This window comes from Crocodylus siamensis, chromosome 2 (assembly GCF_052110815.1).
Source record: "Crocodylus siamensis isolate JL-2025a chromosome 2, ASM5211081v1, whole genome shotgun sequence".
Classification (NCBI taxonomy): Eukaryota; Metazoa; Chordata; order Crocodylia; family Crocodylidae; genus Crocodylus; species Crocodylus siamensis.
The window spans coordinates 181574651-181592710 of record NC_143396.1 but is presented as its reverse complement, the minus strand read 5'-3'; the positions used below and the strand labels follow the sequence as shown (position 1 = coordinate 181592710).

The window sequence follows — 18060 nt, the reverse complement described above, 5'->3', positions numbered from 1 at the left end:
AAGTTTAGACTGGATATTCAGAAATCTTCACTGTGAGAATAGCAAAGGAGTGGAACAGACTGCTTTGGGAAGCTGTGGACTCTCCATCACTGCAGGTGTTCAAGAAGAGGTTTGACAGCCATTGGTCAGGGATGATCTAGGCATAGCTATGCCCATTTTCTACCATGGGTATTCTCCATGATTCATGACTTTGTTAGTTGCTCCCACCCTGCCCAGTGCCCCCTTTTCTGCTATGTGTGTCAACGGTGTTTTTAAGCCTTCCCAGAGGCATTGGGTATTGGTTATAGCCAAGGCTGGGGACTTCAACTGAGGCGTGCTGATTCCACTGCTAAGAGCAAAACTGGAGGTTCCTGGCTAGAGGGTCTTGACCCTCTGCTCAGGTTTAGACCAATTGCTATATTTGGGGTCAGGAAGGAATTTTAACCCATGGTCAAATTGGTAGGGACTGTAGGGGTTTTTGCCTTCCTCTGTAGTGGGGGGCATGGCTCTCTACCCAGGCCCTCTTGAGCATATGTTGACACTATATTATAGAAGTAGGACACTGCCTGTTGTGGTTCCCCTGCTTTACCTATGGCAGGTTAGGGTGTTAAGTCTATGTTGCATCAGGGTTGAGAATAGTCTTATGTAGAGTTTACACTGTCAGCAGTCCCCCCAAATCGAGGATGAAATCCATCAGGCTTAATGGGTCCTTGGGGGATGGAGGAGACTAATTCTGAATGCACACATTCTTAAGCAATGGGGGCATGTTGTTGGGCAGGGAAGTGGGATTTGCAGCCCTGGACTGGTCTCCTTCTCCTTTCTCCGCTGCTGACATTCCTTCTCGGTATCGAGTCGTTGGGCCTCAAAGTGGTGCATGCCTTGGTGGACCAGGTGGCACCACACCAAATGGTCAGAAGCTTGCTCCTTTCAGGGTTTGGTGTCAATGCTTCCATGCTTGAGGGCAACCTTGAGCATGTCTTTGTACCAGTTCCTTTGGCTGCCCTTTGAGCATTGGCCAACGGAGAGGTGGGAGAAGAGAATCTGGTGAGGGAGGTGGTTCTCAGACATCTGGACGCAGTTGCCCATCCATTAGAGTTGTTTTCTTAAGAGCAAAGCGTCAATGCCAGTGGACACAGCTTAATGGAGGACACCCATGCTGGTCCAGTGGTCCTCCCATTTGATACTCAGGATTCAATGCAAGCACCGCTGGTGAAAGCTCTCAAGGGTCTTAATGTGGCATCGGTAGATGGTCCAGGCTTCATTGGAGTAGAGAAGGGTGGTCAGCATAACAGCCTTATAAACCAGGGTCTTTGCTGACTTCCAAAGTTCTCCATTTTCAAAGGCACATTGTCGCAGCTTGAAGAAGGTGGCACTGGTGCAGTTGATCCTGTGCTGAGAGTTATGTAGAGGTGTTCAAGAAGAGGTTGGACAGCCATTTGTCAGTGCTGAGAGTTATGTAGAGTTTAAACTATGAATGCATTGGATAGTTTGTCAGGGGGTTGGACTAGATGACCTTTGGAGTTCCCTTCTACCCCTACTTCTCAATGACTCTATAAGACTTGGGTGTAATCATCCGACTTCAAGAATTGGGGCTTTCAGATAAACAGCAAATACTGCAAGCCTGCAGTAATTTCCTGAAAACAGGCTAAATCAGATACATGAATACTAACACCTGTTTCTCTTTAACAGAGCTTCTTTACAGATGAAGATACCAATTTAATGAAGAAATTCAAGCTATATGTAGAAGATAATTGGAATAAGTGTGACATGGTGACCATCTTTCTGTTTATAATTGGAGTGACCTGCAGGTGTATATCCTTTGTGATTTTTGCCATTGTATCTGTTCCATATGTCAAGGCCAGACATCAGTAACATAGGGCTAGAGATAGATATGCTATAACATGAAGTAAGCATAAACATGCTAGATTTACACATTTATGTGAGGACAGACTCTGGCTTTTATTTTCTATGACTTTTTGTGACAGTATAATCTTGATTGTGCTGAATCAGCCAGACACCCACACTCTCTAAATTTCTGCCAAGTTTAAGAAGTGGTTCTCAAACTTTTCAGATTCAAGGCACCCCTCAGAAAATACCAGCTTTCACTAGGTTGACTATGAAAAAATAATTGCAAGTTGTTCACAGACCACAACAACAGGTTAGAATGTGTTTGACCCTGTGGATTCCTATTTGCAATCTCTGGGTTTATCTTGTGAACTGAGTGCAGGTGTTTGCACACCTACCATGCTAATATGGTGTGGCACCCTTAAAAGGATCTCACAGAACCCTGGTTGAGAATCACTGCACTAGATGAGGTCTCACAGTCTAGACAATTACCTGTCTAGTACATGGCAATGTTGCATTCCTCTTCATGAGCACAGTATATCTTACCTCTGTCTAATTTAGGGCTTCATATGGCCTCATCACCATTGAGAAGGGAAGGCTGATGTTTCCCCATGTGCTGGCTCCTTCTCATTACTGATACAGGCTCTAAGCCTTCACCCTTTCTTCACCTAGACTGCATTAAAGCAGTATGCATACATCTATGAACAAAGTTTTTGAGGAATCTTGATCATATTTCATTTGCTGTATTTCACAGAATGCTGAACTCAACATTTCAAGCTGGCCGCACAATACTTGCTATTGATTTCATGGTATTTGCACTTAGGCTTATACATATTTTTGCTATTCACAAGCAACTGGGACCAAAGATCATAATTGTGGAAAGAATGGTAAGTATGAAGGACAACATGAGACATACCTGGAAATTTGAAACAGACAAAGGGAGGACAGGAAACATTCCTGTACATTACATTTTTAAGGGAGTCTGTCTATAACTGCAGTTTGACTGATGTTGCAGTAGTCCTGTAATCTAATGGTTTTCCCGAGCTCCCTAGTGCTCAGTTCTTCATTCTTTTCATTTTGTGCAGTCATTAACCTTAGTCCACCAAGTGAAAAGGTGGTATCACCCACCCCTTCCAAACAGCTTTAAAATTATTACACACGGGTGCAGTGTGGCAGTGAATTAGACCCTTTGTCTCCTGTATCCACTCTCCTCTTCCTTTACAGTTTAGGAGTATATAGGCTACACAGATGGATTTTCTTCTTTTACTTTATTTTTCCCCACTGCCCTCTCCTCCCCTCCAATTCACATTTTCTACACTTACATTTATACAGAACTGTTTCTCTGCTCTGGGAACCATGTCTATTTAGAGTGAAGAATTTGAAATGGAGGACAGACCAATTACAGAAGAACCCCATTCCACATGGGGAAAGAGGTTATGTCAGATAAATGGGCTATGAAAGTCTAGGCAAGGGCATAGAGGAGTAAGAACCGCACAGAGAAAATGCTTTCACTTGCACTCTGTAAACCTAACTTACACTGAAAACTTGTTCCTGCTACCTGTGACAGTGTGTGTTACAGACGTACTGATACAGTGTTTCCATTTACTATCATATTGCCACAAGAAATAACACACCATCCAGTTATGTTTCTGGGTATATAACAGAACATTTTGGTAGTATTTATTTGGGTATGTTAATCACAGAAGCCACTTAGCATGTGTTTGTGATTAACACATGTTAATCCACAAACACTTGTTTCTGGTTGTTGCTCACCCTAGAACTTATCAAAACTATAATATGAATAAACTCTGAAACTGCCATGCTATTTATATGTGTGGTCTGCATACTCCTAGGAGTCCACATACCATGTCTAAGGGCTCTGCAAAAGATGACCATGATCAATCAGAAGTATATGAATACCCACACTTACAGTTTAAGGGGCCCACACCTCCATTCAAAATTTCCAAAGGGGTCTACAAATGAAAAAAAGGTTGAAAACCATTGCTTTATATCTTTACCCAAGTCAAAGAAATAGAAGAAACTTTTACATCACGTTGCCTGGACTCAGTAGCATAACTATAGGTGGATGATTGAGGCACTAGCCCCAGGTGTGCTAGAGGGGGGCTCATGAAAGCAGCTGCCCACACGTTGGCCCAGCTGTCACATCCAGCCCCAGCACCTGTCATCAATGGTGCAGACCCTGGCTGTTACACCTCTGTGTGGGGTAACAAGAGGGTAAAACAGTGGTTCTCAACCTTCATAGACTCAAGGCACCTCATAAGCCTCAAGGCAGCTCTCAGAAAATGGCAGCTCTCACTTTTCACTTATTTCTTCTGCATGGAAAATAATAGAGCAATTTTTCTGTTGCTAGCTCAGAAAGATCACAGCTCATCAGAATGTTTTTGACACTATGGATTTCTATTAGAAATCTCTGGATTTATTTTGTGAACCACTGTAGGTGTTTGTGCTGTAACAGCTAGCATTTCACAGTACACTTAGCAAGATTTTGCAGCACACCAGGGCACCCAGGCTGAGAATCACGGGGGTAAATGAAAACTATGTATTAGCTTGTGCACAGCATTAGTAGATTTTTATTACAAGTTGTGCCTGGACAGTGCAGCTCTCATCTATAACAACTCCTTACTCCTCCAGATTGAGTGCTAAGCTAACCCAGGACAACAAATATATGTAGTACACATCACAAACACTATTATTTACAATGGCACTGGCAAGTACAGTCAATCAACAGCAATATGAACAAAAACTCTACCTTAGAAAAGACCATAAAGTATAAGCTTGATCCTTCTCCCATCCAAGTCAATGAAAGACCACATAATGACATCAGTGGTTCAGAACCATGTCTCCTGTCAAAGTAGTAAAGAAAACTTTATATTGCTAAGACATTTCCTCAAAGGTACATCAGAGGGTTTAACATGAGATTGTATTCCTTCAGCAGCAAGAAAAGATAAGGTTGTCTTGTCTGCTTTCCCCTTTTTCATTCTGCTATAGACACGGTAGCTGTCCAAAATAAGGCAAAAAGCAGTTATTTAACGGAATTCAAGTAGAGAATGAAGATTGCTAAAAAATATTTCCAAATTGTTTACTGTCTTGTCTCAGCTACCACAACAGGACAGCCCCTAAGCACAAACAAATTTGAAACCAACTCCGATACAAAATAAAATAGGCGAACACCTGAAATATGCCCACTGTATTTTGTTTACTTCATCTCTTGAATTACTACATGGAATTTCAGACCATCTCTTCCAAACTGAAATACCTAGGCTTTCAGCTAACCGCACAATTGTAAGATCTAATTAAAATGAATCTACAGTCACTAATGGACTCTGTCAAATTAGATATGGATGGGACAAAATGCTCCCCTCACACTGGGGAAAATTATCATGCTTGAAATAATTATTTGTTATTAATTATGTTAGGATTCAATTAATTTTGCTTCTCTGGAGAAAAACATTTAGAAGTAGGGAGACGTAAAAACTAATGACATCAGTCAAAAAGAAAACCCAAGAAAGATCTACATGGTCTTTGCAGACTGCAACATTTATTCTGCAGGAGTTGCAGCAGAATGTTGAATGCTCTTTAGTTTATACTATTTGTAGAAAGGTAGTCAATAGAATTGTTAGGTCCAACTGAAAGTCTGATTTGAAAAGCAGACCAAAGCACATTTCTAAGTAGCAAAACTACAGACGGGTAAAAATATAATTTAAAATAGCCCTTTATCTGTAAGGGGCAGCAAAAAGTTCACAACAAGAAACACTAACCATAAAACTATCCTCAACCCTGATGCAGCCGATAGATGGCAGAGCGTTCAAAAGGGAAACTAAGCCAAGGGGTCTCTAGCTTTCCACTTCAAGCTCTGGAAGGGATAGGAGGACCCCTCTGTCATGCTTTGTATATTGAATTGCAGTCAATGTTTTTTCTCTCTTTTAGATGAAGGATGTTTTCTTCTTTCTCTTTTTCCTGAGCGTGTGGCTCATGGCCTATGGTGTGACAACTCAAGCCTTGCTTCACCCTGATGACAACCGAGTAGAATGGATATTCAGAAGGGTGCTCTATCGTCCTTACCTTCAGATATTTGGGCAGATTCCACTGGATGAAATAGACAGTGAGCATTTTTTTAACATGATCACACTACCATAGAATAAGCATCGTGACTCAGACAACAATGGGGTTGTTGTTGTCTTATCTTTGTTTTGCAGAACAAAAAAGTCTTCATGGTATGATTGTAATACTGGGATACTGCAGAGTGATAACCTATATTTGGAGAGTTATGCTGCAACCTTGATATAGACCTTGTCTGTACTAGGGCAAACCCTCACTCATTTAACACTCATTTCAACTTAAGGGTGGCTTATTTGGTTTTGTTAAATTTGTTCCTAAAATGAAGGATGCCCGTTGTACACGGAAATAATACATTGCCTTTTGCATCAGTTTAATTACATCAGTTTAAAGTAACACCTTTAAAACAAGACAGATCTGCAAATTGACAAGCATTTTTACTTTCCTCCTGAGAGGCAGGGCTATTTTGTTGTTCAATTAGCTCAAACCGAATAAGGCTAGTCGCTGTTTCAAACAAAAAAATATCAAACCCTAGCCAACTGATCCACAAGACATAGGAATACACAGACAGAAGGGGGGCTGAGGTGTATTACCCAAGGAGGAAAGGTGGGAACAAAGTAGTTCATGCCCAAGTCAGATACTCTGTTACAGAAACTCCACTCTCCACGGCATGAAGTATTACTAGCAAAATTTAAATGCAAACCATGCATGAGGTGATAGATTGTAAGACAGGGGAGTCTGAAGGAGAAATGAAAAAGCATTCCCTCCATTTATCAGCAGAAAAAGTATGTCAGAAAGAGCAACAAGAACAGCACAAGAGACAAGAGAGGAGGTTCCTACAGAGAGTTTGTCATGTAGCCTGCATAACAGCGGGGTGCCAGTTAGGAGGCAAAGTTATAGGAGATTAACAGCCACTAAAACTAAGAGCTCAAAGGTCATTTGTAAAAGATTAGGAGATTTACAAAACAGCCTGGGAATGACAGATGATCAATCATATGGATTTACAAATACAGTCACTGCCTTAGATTTGCATGTTAACAGAAAACTTGTTAAGTGTTTGTGCAGCACTGTTCCTAGTTCTTAGAAGAAACTGGATTAAGAGATGCTAATTCATCTTCTGTTTGTATTATACTTAGTGTCTTATCTCACATCCTCCCAAACAGGACAAGCACCATGCTTAGAAAAAACAGATTTTTACAGTCAGCCAATAGCTGAATAAATACAGCAGCTCACTTGTCCTCAGCCAGCTCACAAGCTGTTTAAGCCAAAAGTTCCCGCTAATTCAGCTGCGAAAGGGTTAAACACTGAATTTAGCCTCAGCTACTTGCTGGCTTAGAAATACATGGGGACCGTTACAGCACAGTGTCCCTATGCTGCTATTCTGGCAAAGAAAATCACCTTCCCTGTTTAAGACATGCACCCCAGTTTTGGAGGCCTGATTTTGGGAAAAAGTGGGCATGCTCTGTGAGTAAAAATAGTATCTCTAATTTATAGTACCTTAAACTTCAGGGGTAGTTTAAAGTTCTTGAATAAAATCCCTCATCTTGATCTAGATGAATGAACTGAAAGTCCATCATCAATGATTAAATATAGCTGAAGAACACGCTCTCCACATCAAAACTCTTTGTTTTATTTCATTTCCTCCTCCCTCTCTGTATTACAGCATCTCGTATGCGCTCTGGGAACTGTTCATTTAACCCACTGAAGATTATGCAAGAGAATTCACTGTCATGTCCTAATAGCTATGCCAACTGGCTGGTCATATTGCTCTTGGTTATTTTCTTACTAGTCACCAATGTGCTCCTTATGAATCTACTAATTGCTATGTTCAGGCAAGTCATCATTATTCACTTCAATCATTTTAAGATAGGGATTGGTAGAACTGTAGGAAGAGAAGGCTTATAGAATGCATATATAGAAAGCATCATAGAATACAATCCTAGGATATAGAAGGGACTTCCTGAGCCATTTAGTCTAGTCCCCTGCACAAATGCAGAATGTTCTGTTCTTACACTATCCCAGAAAAATACCCCAATTTGAATGCCTCTCATGAAGGAGGTTGCTTAACTTCCCTGGATAGTTTACTTCAACACCCTACCATTCTGACAGCAAGGAAGTTTTTTTCTAATTTTTCAAGTGCTCCTCTCTAATCATTTTGAATATATTAGCAATTTTACAGTTTAGTGTTGCTTTTCAGTTAATTCCTCATCCCCCTTTCACAATCCCCATAAAAAACCAAAGTGGGGTAAATCCAGGGTCTGGATTTTGAGCTATACAGAACCACTTTGATGAATTTGCAGGTACAAAGTAGCTGAAAAATAGAGGCTGCAGGCTTACCCAGTTGAAGATTTTCTCATCAGAGAGTCCCTTAAATGAGGCATTTCCTTGAATACTAGAGTAGCTCTATTAACTTAAAATGGAATGATTGATAACAGCTGAGGATCTGACCTATTGTGTTTGCCTGACTTACACTGGAAAAAATAATTACCAGCTTACGTATTGCTGTCTACTGGCTGAAGGCAACAATTTCAAACAACTTAGTCTCTAACAATTGGCATATACAGCATTTTTATTGTTTAAAAAGAACAATGAGAAAGAATGAAGGGACATAAGTCCTGAACCTAAATGGTACTAGGATCTTGTAGCATTTTGATCTTGTAGAACTTCAGTATTTTGGTGAGAAAAAATGGTTTAACTTGTTTCTTCTTATTAAAGTTACACTTTTCAAGTTGTTCAGGGCAATGCAGACATCTTCTGGAAATTTCAGCGTTACAACCTGATTGTTGAATACCATGGGCGACCTGCCTTAGCCCCACCATTTATCATCATTAGCCACATGAATATGATTCTTAGAAGAATCTTTAAAAAGACAGAACACAAGAAGGAGCATCTAGGTGAGTTGCTAAAAGCAATTAGCAATAGGTTGATATGGAAACAAATGGTGTCAGGTGACAAACAAGAAACTGAGGAAAAACATGTAAACATTTCAGTGAAAAAAAAGTTCCTATTTTCATCTTTATGCACAAGCAATGCAAGGAGAATATGTAGGTTAAAAATTATGTATACTGGAGCTTTGACAAATTTGTTCGTATAATAATGTTGAATAAAGAACAATTGAGGAAAACTAACAACCATTTATTCTCAATGAGAAAGAAGGATAAGTGGGCTGGATTTATGAAGGGATAGCAATGGATATATTGCAAATAGAATATTTTAGCTAATAGCTATTATGTCTATAATTAGTCTGCTTCTGAATTTTAGACAGTATTGTACAGCATCCTTGAAAATGTGGGTTAATTTCTAGTGTTTCCAGTTGAATTGCCCATTAGGAAGATAGAAAAATAGGATCTTACCCAAACTTATGGGGTCCTTTAGAGGGAAAAAAGTAAATAACTGTTTTTATATGAGCCTATGACACACAAGTAATTTCTCATGATCTCCCTGGTACTTCTCTGTATTTCTAAATAAATATCTCCTACAATAGACCTATTCACACAGATTGCACAGGCTGACTAAGCTCTGGTGCAAAATGCCAGGTGCTGAGTGTGCTCTATAAAGCTCCAAACAGGTTTGGGACCGGGTAAGTTGCAAGACTGCCTCTCCCTTTCTTAACCTTGGCATTACTGCTGCAGTGGAACCATCTGAGCTAGAACTCTCTCAGAGAAAAGGTTGAGGGTAGTGTTTTTTCCCAGAGGTCCTCACCTTCCTTTTGAATTAGCCCTTTTCCCTGGTTGGCTACAGCCCAGATTCATCATCCATTAGGGCATGCTGCAAAGCCCATCTATTTATGCAGGCTTTGGGGAAGCGATAGTCCCAATTTGTTGCATGTTGAGAAATTGTGTCCACTTGACCAGAGGATAGCATAGGCACTTATTTTTATTTCTTTGGTTTATAAAATAATGTCGCATTTTATGGGGGTGAGTTTTGTTAAGTTTTATTTGAAGGGTTCAAATAGCACGTATTATCATTAAGAAACTGAGACAAGAAAGTACATTTGAACCCACATCTTCAAAGGTGAAATCCCAGTTAGAGCACAGAAGGAAATGTCTGTTGTATCAAGAGACTAAACATTTAACCACAGGCTATAGGCAAAATGCCATTGTTTAAAACAGCAGTACTATACATTATACCAATTGTGGAAAACAAACTATGGATTTCCCCCCTCTTTTTATGTTAATATAAATGAAACATTGTTTCTTGGCTTTAAAACAATACACACAACAGAGGACAGAAAAATATCTATTGTTTCACTTGCCCAACCCCTCCCCCCATCACGTCCCCCTGCTAATTATATAGCTAAAACTGCATTTGGGAACAGTTTAATAGAAGCCCAGAATAGATTTTAGCTAAACTGATCACATGGAAGAAGTAGGGGGGTAAGTCTGCAAAAAATGTTAGGCAGTTGGGGGAAGCGATTATTCTCTTTGTAAAAGCTTTGTTCCAGCTCCTTTGATCTATTCTGCTCCCCGACTCTAATACCTCCCCCCCAGCCTCAGTGTCTCTCTAAGATTCCTGCCTTTAAAGTAAAACCTCAGATAAATAAATGAAGGCCTGGGCCCAGACAGTCCTCTCGCTGCAGGAATCCAGCTATTTTTGACTACCAATCTCTTTGTCAGAGATTCTTTCTTTTCTCTTTCCTTACAGCTGGGCTGGGGAGCTGGGGCAAGGTCTAACAGTCAATGAGCAACCCACTTTTAAAATCTGTAAATGCCTTCAAATTGTAAATATTGGGGTAATGTCCCCAACTTACCTCAAATAAAGTTGCTGAACCACATCTAGGACAGGGCAAGCTTGTTCTTTAGAAAATGCTTATAGAAAAAATAATGGTCCCAAACTTCTAATAGGGTATCCTGTAGACAACACAGGATAATGGTCCCAAACTTCTAATAGGGTATCCTGTACTTTACAGAAAGATTTCATAATCTGACACTTCTGCCACAGAAAATCCACAATTAACTCCTAAATATTAGCTGAGCAGACATATAGCTCTGATTTTCCTTCCCTCCGAAGTATGTATTCAAGCAGCTTCTCAAACCCTCAGTGTTTTGTTAAAGATATACCTTTCATGTCTTTTTTACACAGAAAGAGATCTGCCAGATGGCCTGGATCAAAAAATCATAACGTGGGAACTGGTACAAAAAGAAAACTATCTTGCAAACTTGGAACAAATGACAAAAGAAAGCAATGAAGAAAGGCTAAAGAAAACCTCTAACAAGTACACTTCTATTAATCTTTCAACATTTCTGACCTGGACTTTTGATGCTAGTAATGGGCAAACCTTGTAGCTCTGTGGGTCATAATAAATAGAGGGAAGTTCAGACACTTCCCAAAGCTCATATGACCACTCAAAACCAAGCACAATTAGGTTAGAAATACATATCCTTGAGAGCTGAGTGAAGATGGCATCATTGCCATCATAGTTCTAACTGGGCAAGTCTACATGTGTGCCCAACTGCTCAGTTGTTACTGTGCAGATGTTTAGTACTATAGCTTGAGCAACTACTAAATGACTGAGCAGTAATGGTTGGTACAGCACAGTCCAGGCACCGTACAAGTCGCTTCCGACCCTACTGCGTGGCAGCATTAGCAGTGCTACTTGTGGTACTGTACAGAAAGGCTGCTTGTTGCTACTGCACAGTAGCGGCAGCATCATGGTTCATGCCTACCGAAGCTATGCTGCCATAACAATGAACTACGTCACCGTAGCTTGTCAATACAGCAACATAGCATCTCATATAGATGCGCCTATTGTCCTTAAGATGTGCACAACTACAAACAGACTGAAATTTGAACATCCCTAAAGTAAAACGCACCTGAAAATTTTGTTGGGAATCTCATAGTATCACGATGTTATGTGCAACTGTGTCGACACCCACACAGTCAAATGGGTCGCCAGCTGGCTGGAGGGCTGCACCCAGAGGGTGGTAGTGGATGGGTCCTTCTCAACCTGGAAGGACGTGGGCAGTGGGGTTCCACACGGCTTGGTCCTCAGGCCCGCATTGTTCAACATCTTCATCAGTGACTTGGACGACGGGTTGAAAAACACCCTGTTCAAATTTGCTGATGACACTAAGATGTGGGGGGATGGGGGCACATTAGTTAGAAGGAAGCAACAGGTTACAATCGGAGCTGGACAGGTTACAGGGGTGGGTGGATGAGACTAGGATGGGATTCAACACAGACAAGTGCAAAGTGATGCACCTGGGGAGGAACAACCGGCACCATACCTACAGGTTGGGGAACTCCCCTCTTGTCAGCACAGAGGCAGAAAAGGATCTTGGAGTCATCATTGATTCCAAGATGAACATGGGCTGGCAGTGTGGGGATGCAGTCAGGAAGGCCAACCGTACCTTGTCATGCATCCACAGGTGCATCTCAAGCAGGTCCAAAGAGGTGATCCTCCCCCTCTATGCAGCACTGGTCAGGCCGCGGCTGGAGTACTGCATCCAGTTGTGGGCGCTGCACTTCAAGAGGGATGTGGACAGCATGGAGAGGGTCCAGAGGAGGGCCACTCGCATGATCAGAGGACAGCAGGGCAGGCCCTATAAGGAGAGGCTACAGGACCTGAACCTGTTCAGCCTCCAAAAGAGAAGGCTGAGGGGGGATCTAGTGGCCTGTTATAAACTAGTCAGGGGGGATCAGCAGGCATTGGGGGAGTCACTGTTCCCCTGAGCACTCCCAGGAGTGACCAGGAATAACGGTCACAAGCTGGCAGAGGGTAGGTTCATGCTAGATATCAGGAAGCGCTACTTCACGGTCAGGGCAGCTAGGATCTGGAACCAACTTCCAAGAGAAGTGGTGCAGGCTCCTACCCTGGGGGTTTTTAAGAGGAGGTTAGATGAACACCTTGCTGGGGTCATTTGACCCCAGTACTCTTTCCTGCCATGGCAGGGGGGCAGACTAGATGATCTGCTCAGGTCCCTTCCGACCCTAGAAACTATGAAACTCTACTTTGAAGGTTGATTTGTAATATTTTAAATTTATTACATTATTTTTAGTTTATTCTTATAAATGAATCATTGACTTCCTTTAAAACTGTAGCTCTGAGAATGGGCAAAAAAGGCAAACAGAATCCAATAGCTCTCAGATCAAACAATAAAAATGCAGACATAATTTTTTACTTCCAAAAAAAAGGCCCTCATTGATTAATGGAATTCTGTTAGTTTTAAATGTGGTAACTTAGGTAAGAAGTTATCAGTTGGGAGATAAAAGAAAAATAACCAGTCTGCACTTCTCAATGCTTTACCTGAAACAGATCCAGATACATTTTGAAGTTGGAAAACAGTTCAAATAAATGCAACCAAATTTGGAGCTTTTGACCTTTGCTGTTGGGTGGCAGCAATTCCTGCTGTATTAAAAAAACCCCCCATCAAATCTGCTGCCTCTCAGGATTCATTGACTAAAAGTGTATTTCTTAATGGCAAGCTTGCAGCAGACCCCAAACATTAGATCCAAACACAACAGTTGATTAAACCCTCCCCTACATTGACTCTGATGAAACATTACCAATGAAAGACCTGGATCCAGGGAGAGGGAACTCAGGGAGTCAAGAAGCTCTTGGGGAACTAGACTGGAAAATGTATTTATACAGGGTTGGGGAAAGGGTTAAAAGTTGTAGAAGGGATAAGGACAGGATGGTCTAATAGGGTTTGGGTATGTTCAGGAGAGCTCTGTACAACCTTTTGGACTTTTGTGGGCCTAGCACAAATTTACATTTTTCATAAGTAATAAGCAGGGATCAGGTTTTGTTTCCCATGGGAAAATAAAGGAAAATGTGGATTTTCTCCTTTAAAGGAGAAAAATGCGGGAAACCATGGGTCCCCCTTGCAGGCTAGCAGAGTTCCAACCTACAAGGGGCTGCTTGGGGCTAGGGAAAGCTAGAGTGGGAGGAAGGCAATCACAGCCAGGGGCGCGCACACACATCCATGTGGCTGGCAATACAGCCAGGCAGTGTGGTGGAGAGCAATTTCTGCAGCTCCCAGCAAGTACATGTATTGGGGGAGTGGGGGGGACACAGGCAACCCATGGGAGGGTAGGGGGTGAGTAGACAATGTGGTGGGGCACAATGGGAAGCACAACTTGTGGGGAGACTGAGGCAGCGGTGGCGACTTGTGCTGAGCCCACACAGTAAGGAAGGAAGTGGAGTAGGGTTGGCAGTTGGTGGCTGAGGGTGCTGCCCAGCTGGGGCTAGGTGTGGTGCCCAGGGCCTGGGGCTGGGGCAGAGCAAGTCTGAACAAAGGGCTTGGCCAGGGAGCAGGATGGAGCCATAAGCAGCTCATTAGGAGGGGCAGGGGTGTGGCTCCCCACCAGTGTGTGCACTCTTGGGGAAGGGTCAGGTCCAAAGGCAATGCATCAGGAGGCATGGGGGGGCACATTCCCCCTCCCCCCTGATTTCTGCTCTCACTACAGACACGGGGCTGTAGCCTGGCTGGACCAGCACTGGGCAGGAGCCACCCCTGCAGCCCAGTGAGTGGGACCCAGCACGGGAAGGCAGAATGAGATGGGGAGGCTTGATGCTGCTGCTGCTGCTGTCACCCCTGCTTCTGGGGGCATCATGCCACCATGGCTGCCAAGGCGAATTGCCACGGCACCAGCACAGAGTTGTATTCCCCCACTGCAGTGGTGGGCAGAGGGCACCTCACCTTGGTGACCATGGCACCATGGTGCTCTCAATAGTGGCAGCAGCACTGAGCCTCCCTGCCCTGCTCCACCCTCCTGTGATGGATCCAACCCACTGGGCCACAGAGGTGGCTCCTGCCCAGTGCCAGTCTGGCCAGGCTGCAGCCCCACGTCTTGCTGTAGATGCAGAAATCTGGGGAGGCATATGCCCCCACATGCATCACCTATGCCCACACCCCTCCTTCCCCACACACGTACTCCCTGTCCCAAGCATACACCCCTTTCCTCACACATAGGGGCTGGTGTCTGTGGGCAGGGAGCAGTGGGTCAGGAGTAAGGGGCAGCAGCAGAGCTGGGGCAGCAGGTTGGGAGGGAGGGACACCAGAAGGGCTGGCTAGGTGGGGGGTTGTGAGTTGTGAGTGAAGGGCAACAGCATGGGTAGGGCACCAGCATATCAGGGCTGCTCAGCGCCACAAAGCAGTAAGGGGGGACAGCCAGAACTGGAGGGTGACCTGGTGAGTGAAGAGTACAAGGGGAGCTCTGATTTTCCATGATAAAAAAAACAAAATCAAACACCAAACTATATAGGTATTTAGAATTTATTTTATTATAAGACTGAGGCATTGGTAGGCTTCCAAATTGCTTTAAAATTGTAAATGTATGAATAAGGATTGTGTTCAACTGATAACTATATATTTAGTGGTGTTTCATTTTAATCAGGGGAAAACACAGACTTCGGGTGTTTTAAACAGAGAATTTTGTTTTTTTAACAGAGAAACCAGAATCCCTGATAATAAGAAACTGATTTCTGAAAAAAAAATATTTGATAGAGTTTCAGGAAACAGCTAACCCTTGTGGCTGGCAGGAAAAACTCCATGGGCTCTGTCCTCATACCTCCTAACCTCATGCTGTTTGCTGGTGGAGTGTAAGGAATCAGGGAAGCAAAGTTGTCTCTACACTCCTTTCCTGATACTTGCAGAAGCAGAAGACAAATAGGCCATAGTTCAAGTCAGAGTAGCTGAAGGACTGCTTTAATTTATTTGAGCTCCTAATGACCCTGTAGGGTCCCCTGAATAGGAACTGAGCTCAGCAATTCAAAATAACCAGAACCTGGGATGTGACTCAGTGGGCATGTCTACGTGTGCCTGACTGTGCACAGTAACTGCCACCAGTAGTTTCCAACACTACTGTGCAGTAGCGTCAGTGTCACGGTTTGTACCCGCTACTACGTTACCATAGCAAGGAGTTACATCACTGCAGCTCATCGCTACAACGATGTAGCGCCTCGTGTAGACGCCCCGTGTCTCATAATAACTAAGATGCTTTAGTGCCCTGGTGGTTCTGCTTAGGCTAAGTATCTGCTTTGTTCATTTTAGGGTGGACAGTCTGTCCAACTATTTTAGTGGATTGAAAGAGCAAGATAAGCGGTTCAAATCTCTGGAATCACAGGTAACACATTGCTCCCTCCTTTCTCCCCCCACCCATGTTTGCTTCATTTACTGTTTGGATTGCACTATTTCTGCAAGTTAGTGGAGGTGTAGCTGACATGAAGGTTTGACTAGCCCAATAATTTTCTTCATAATTCAAAAGCAAATGGGCAGACTCTGCCCTGTGATTAGTCCAGCATCTCTCTCTCACTTTGTTAGTCCTACTATACATATCTCTACTTCCTCCTGTGGTCAGGCTAGGGTGAATACTTACTTAGTTATCTGTTTTCTTCACCTACCATTCCCCTTAAACTGATACCTCTCAAGGGGACTCTACTCTCATATCTTTGCTGGTACAGTACTCAAATTAATATCTGTCCTACCTGACCGATAGTCTAACTGACCTCCCAGATCTATTGTTTTTTAATTAACACTGCTAAGAGCTGTTAAACCTCTTTGCCTCAGCCAAATATGACACTCAAAAGAACGAGACATTATTTTTGACATCTTTGAAAACAGGGAAATGAGAGTTACTTTTATAAAATCAAAAACCATACTGAGCAGGCTCAGCAAGGGAGAAACACACTTGCACCAGTTTTTGAAATGTATAACCTACAGTTCTAAATGGTCACTCAAAGTCCATATTGAGACATCCAAACTCTATTGTATAGAAGGCAAAAAGAACAGAAATCCACACTTCTGATTAAAAAAAAAATCTTTCACACCTGCAGTTATCCTAAGGCAGCATTGCATAGTGCTGACAAGGGGCAGAGAAGAACGCATTTAGAAATGACAGTGGTTTGCAACTGGATTTAAATGTTTAAAAATGGTATTAAAACTATCTGCACCTTCCATGTCATATTGTCATAGGATCTGTTTTTGGAGCACTGAATACAGACATTTCAAAGAGGAATAATGCACATACAAATATGCAACACTAATAATAAGAAAATTCCATCTTAAGTTCCTGATGACAAGCCACCAGGGTTTAACGAAACACTAACATTTGTCTAACAGTTTGAAAATATTAAAACAGCCAAGGATGAAACAATACAATTATTATTGTTTTCCATGTTGCCAGTACTCCAAATAGCATTTTGGCCTTGTTTAAATGGCTTGTCTTACTACTTTTATTGTAGAACTGTCTCCCAACCCTGTCCATTTTATTGTCTCTTAAAAATACTTGATATTAATGACAGCAAAATATTTAGTCACATTCAACAGCAACCAATATTTAGGCAAACCAAAGGTTAGACACATACTTGTCTAGGATGGTTTAGACAGAGATGGTCTCGCTGAGCAGGGCATTGGAGTAGATCAGGGTGGGCAAAATATGGCCCACGGGCTGCATCCAGCCCAAGCACTTCCCTCCGGCCCGCGGAGCCCCTTCAAAACCCAGGTAATGGCAGCTGCCTTTCTAAAAGCCTCCAGTGGCAGGCCAGCTGCAGCACCTCAGGCTGTTTACTTGGGTTCTGGTTGCCTCGCCCCGCCCCTGGCTCAGGCCACCTTTGCAGCTTAAGAGGGGCAGTGGGGCTAGGCCAGAACCTGTGGCGCCGGTGAGGGGAAAATGTCTGGGCCAGCTTCTGCTTTGCTGCATGGGACTGGAAAAGGCCCTGCCCTGAAGGTAAGCCCAGGAAAGCAGCTGCTGGGCAGGCTTTCCCCATGCCATACCGTGCCGCTCAGGCTGTGTAGGGTCAGGCTGGGCCTGCACTGGGGAGGGGAAGCAGCAGCTAAGTTGCAGCTCCAGCCCAGTCGGCACCAAGGAGAGATGGCGGTGCCACTTGGGATGGGACAGGATGAGCCCAGCTGGAGTGGCAGGGGTCAGCTGCACTTTCCCCCTACCTGTGCCGCTGAGTCCTGAGCAGCACATGGCTCCGCCACCATTTCTGCTGGCCGGTGCTGACCCGGCCGGGTCCATGCCATCCGGAGCAGCATGCAGCTGAAGCCGGCTTCCCACGTGCTGCTGGGGATTGGATGAACCCAGCCAGGTTGGCACCAGCCAGCAGAAGCGGCGATGGAGCCATGTGCCATTCAGGACTGACGGGCACAAGCACGGGGAAAATGCAGCCAAGCCCCTGCCACTCTGGCTGGGCTCATCCCAAGCAGCACACGG

At 43.4% G+C, this 18060-nt stretch overlaps 1 protein-coding gene across 1 annotated transcript in view; it reads left to right on the top strand.

Moving 5' to 3' along the window:
* The window catches only part of TRPM5 (transient receptor potential cation channel subfamily M member 5), a 77299-nt gene that overhangs the window by 52371 nt on the left and 6868 nt on the right, over positions 1-18060 (top strand). Inside the window, exons 16-22 of the mRNA XM_090032507.1 lie at positions 1669-1787; positions 2579-2711; positions 5773-5947; positions 7565-7733; positions 8617-8795; positions 10984-11116; positions 15897-15969. Coding sequence (XP_089888633.1) covers positions 1669-1787; positions 2579-2711; positions 5773-5947; positions 7565-7733; positions 8617-8795; positions 10984-11116; positions 15897-15969 — 981 coding nt within the window. The remainder of the gene's footprint in view (positions 1-1668; positions 1788-2578; positions 2712-5772; positions 5948-7564; positions 7734-8616; positions 8796-10983; positions 11117-15896; positions 15970-18060) is intronic.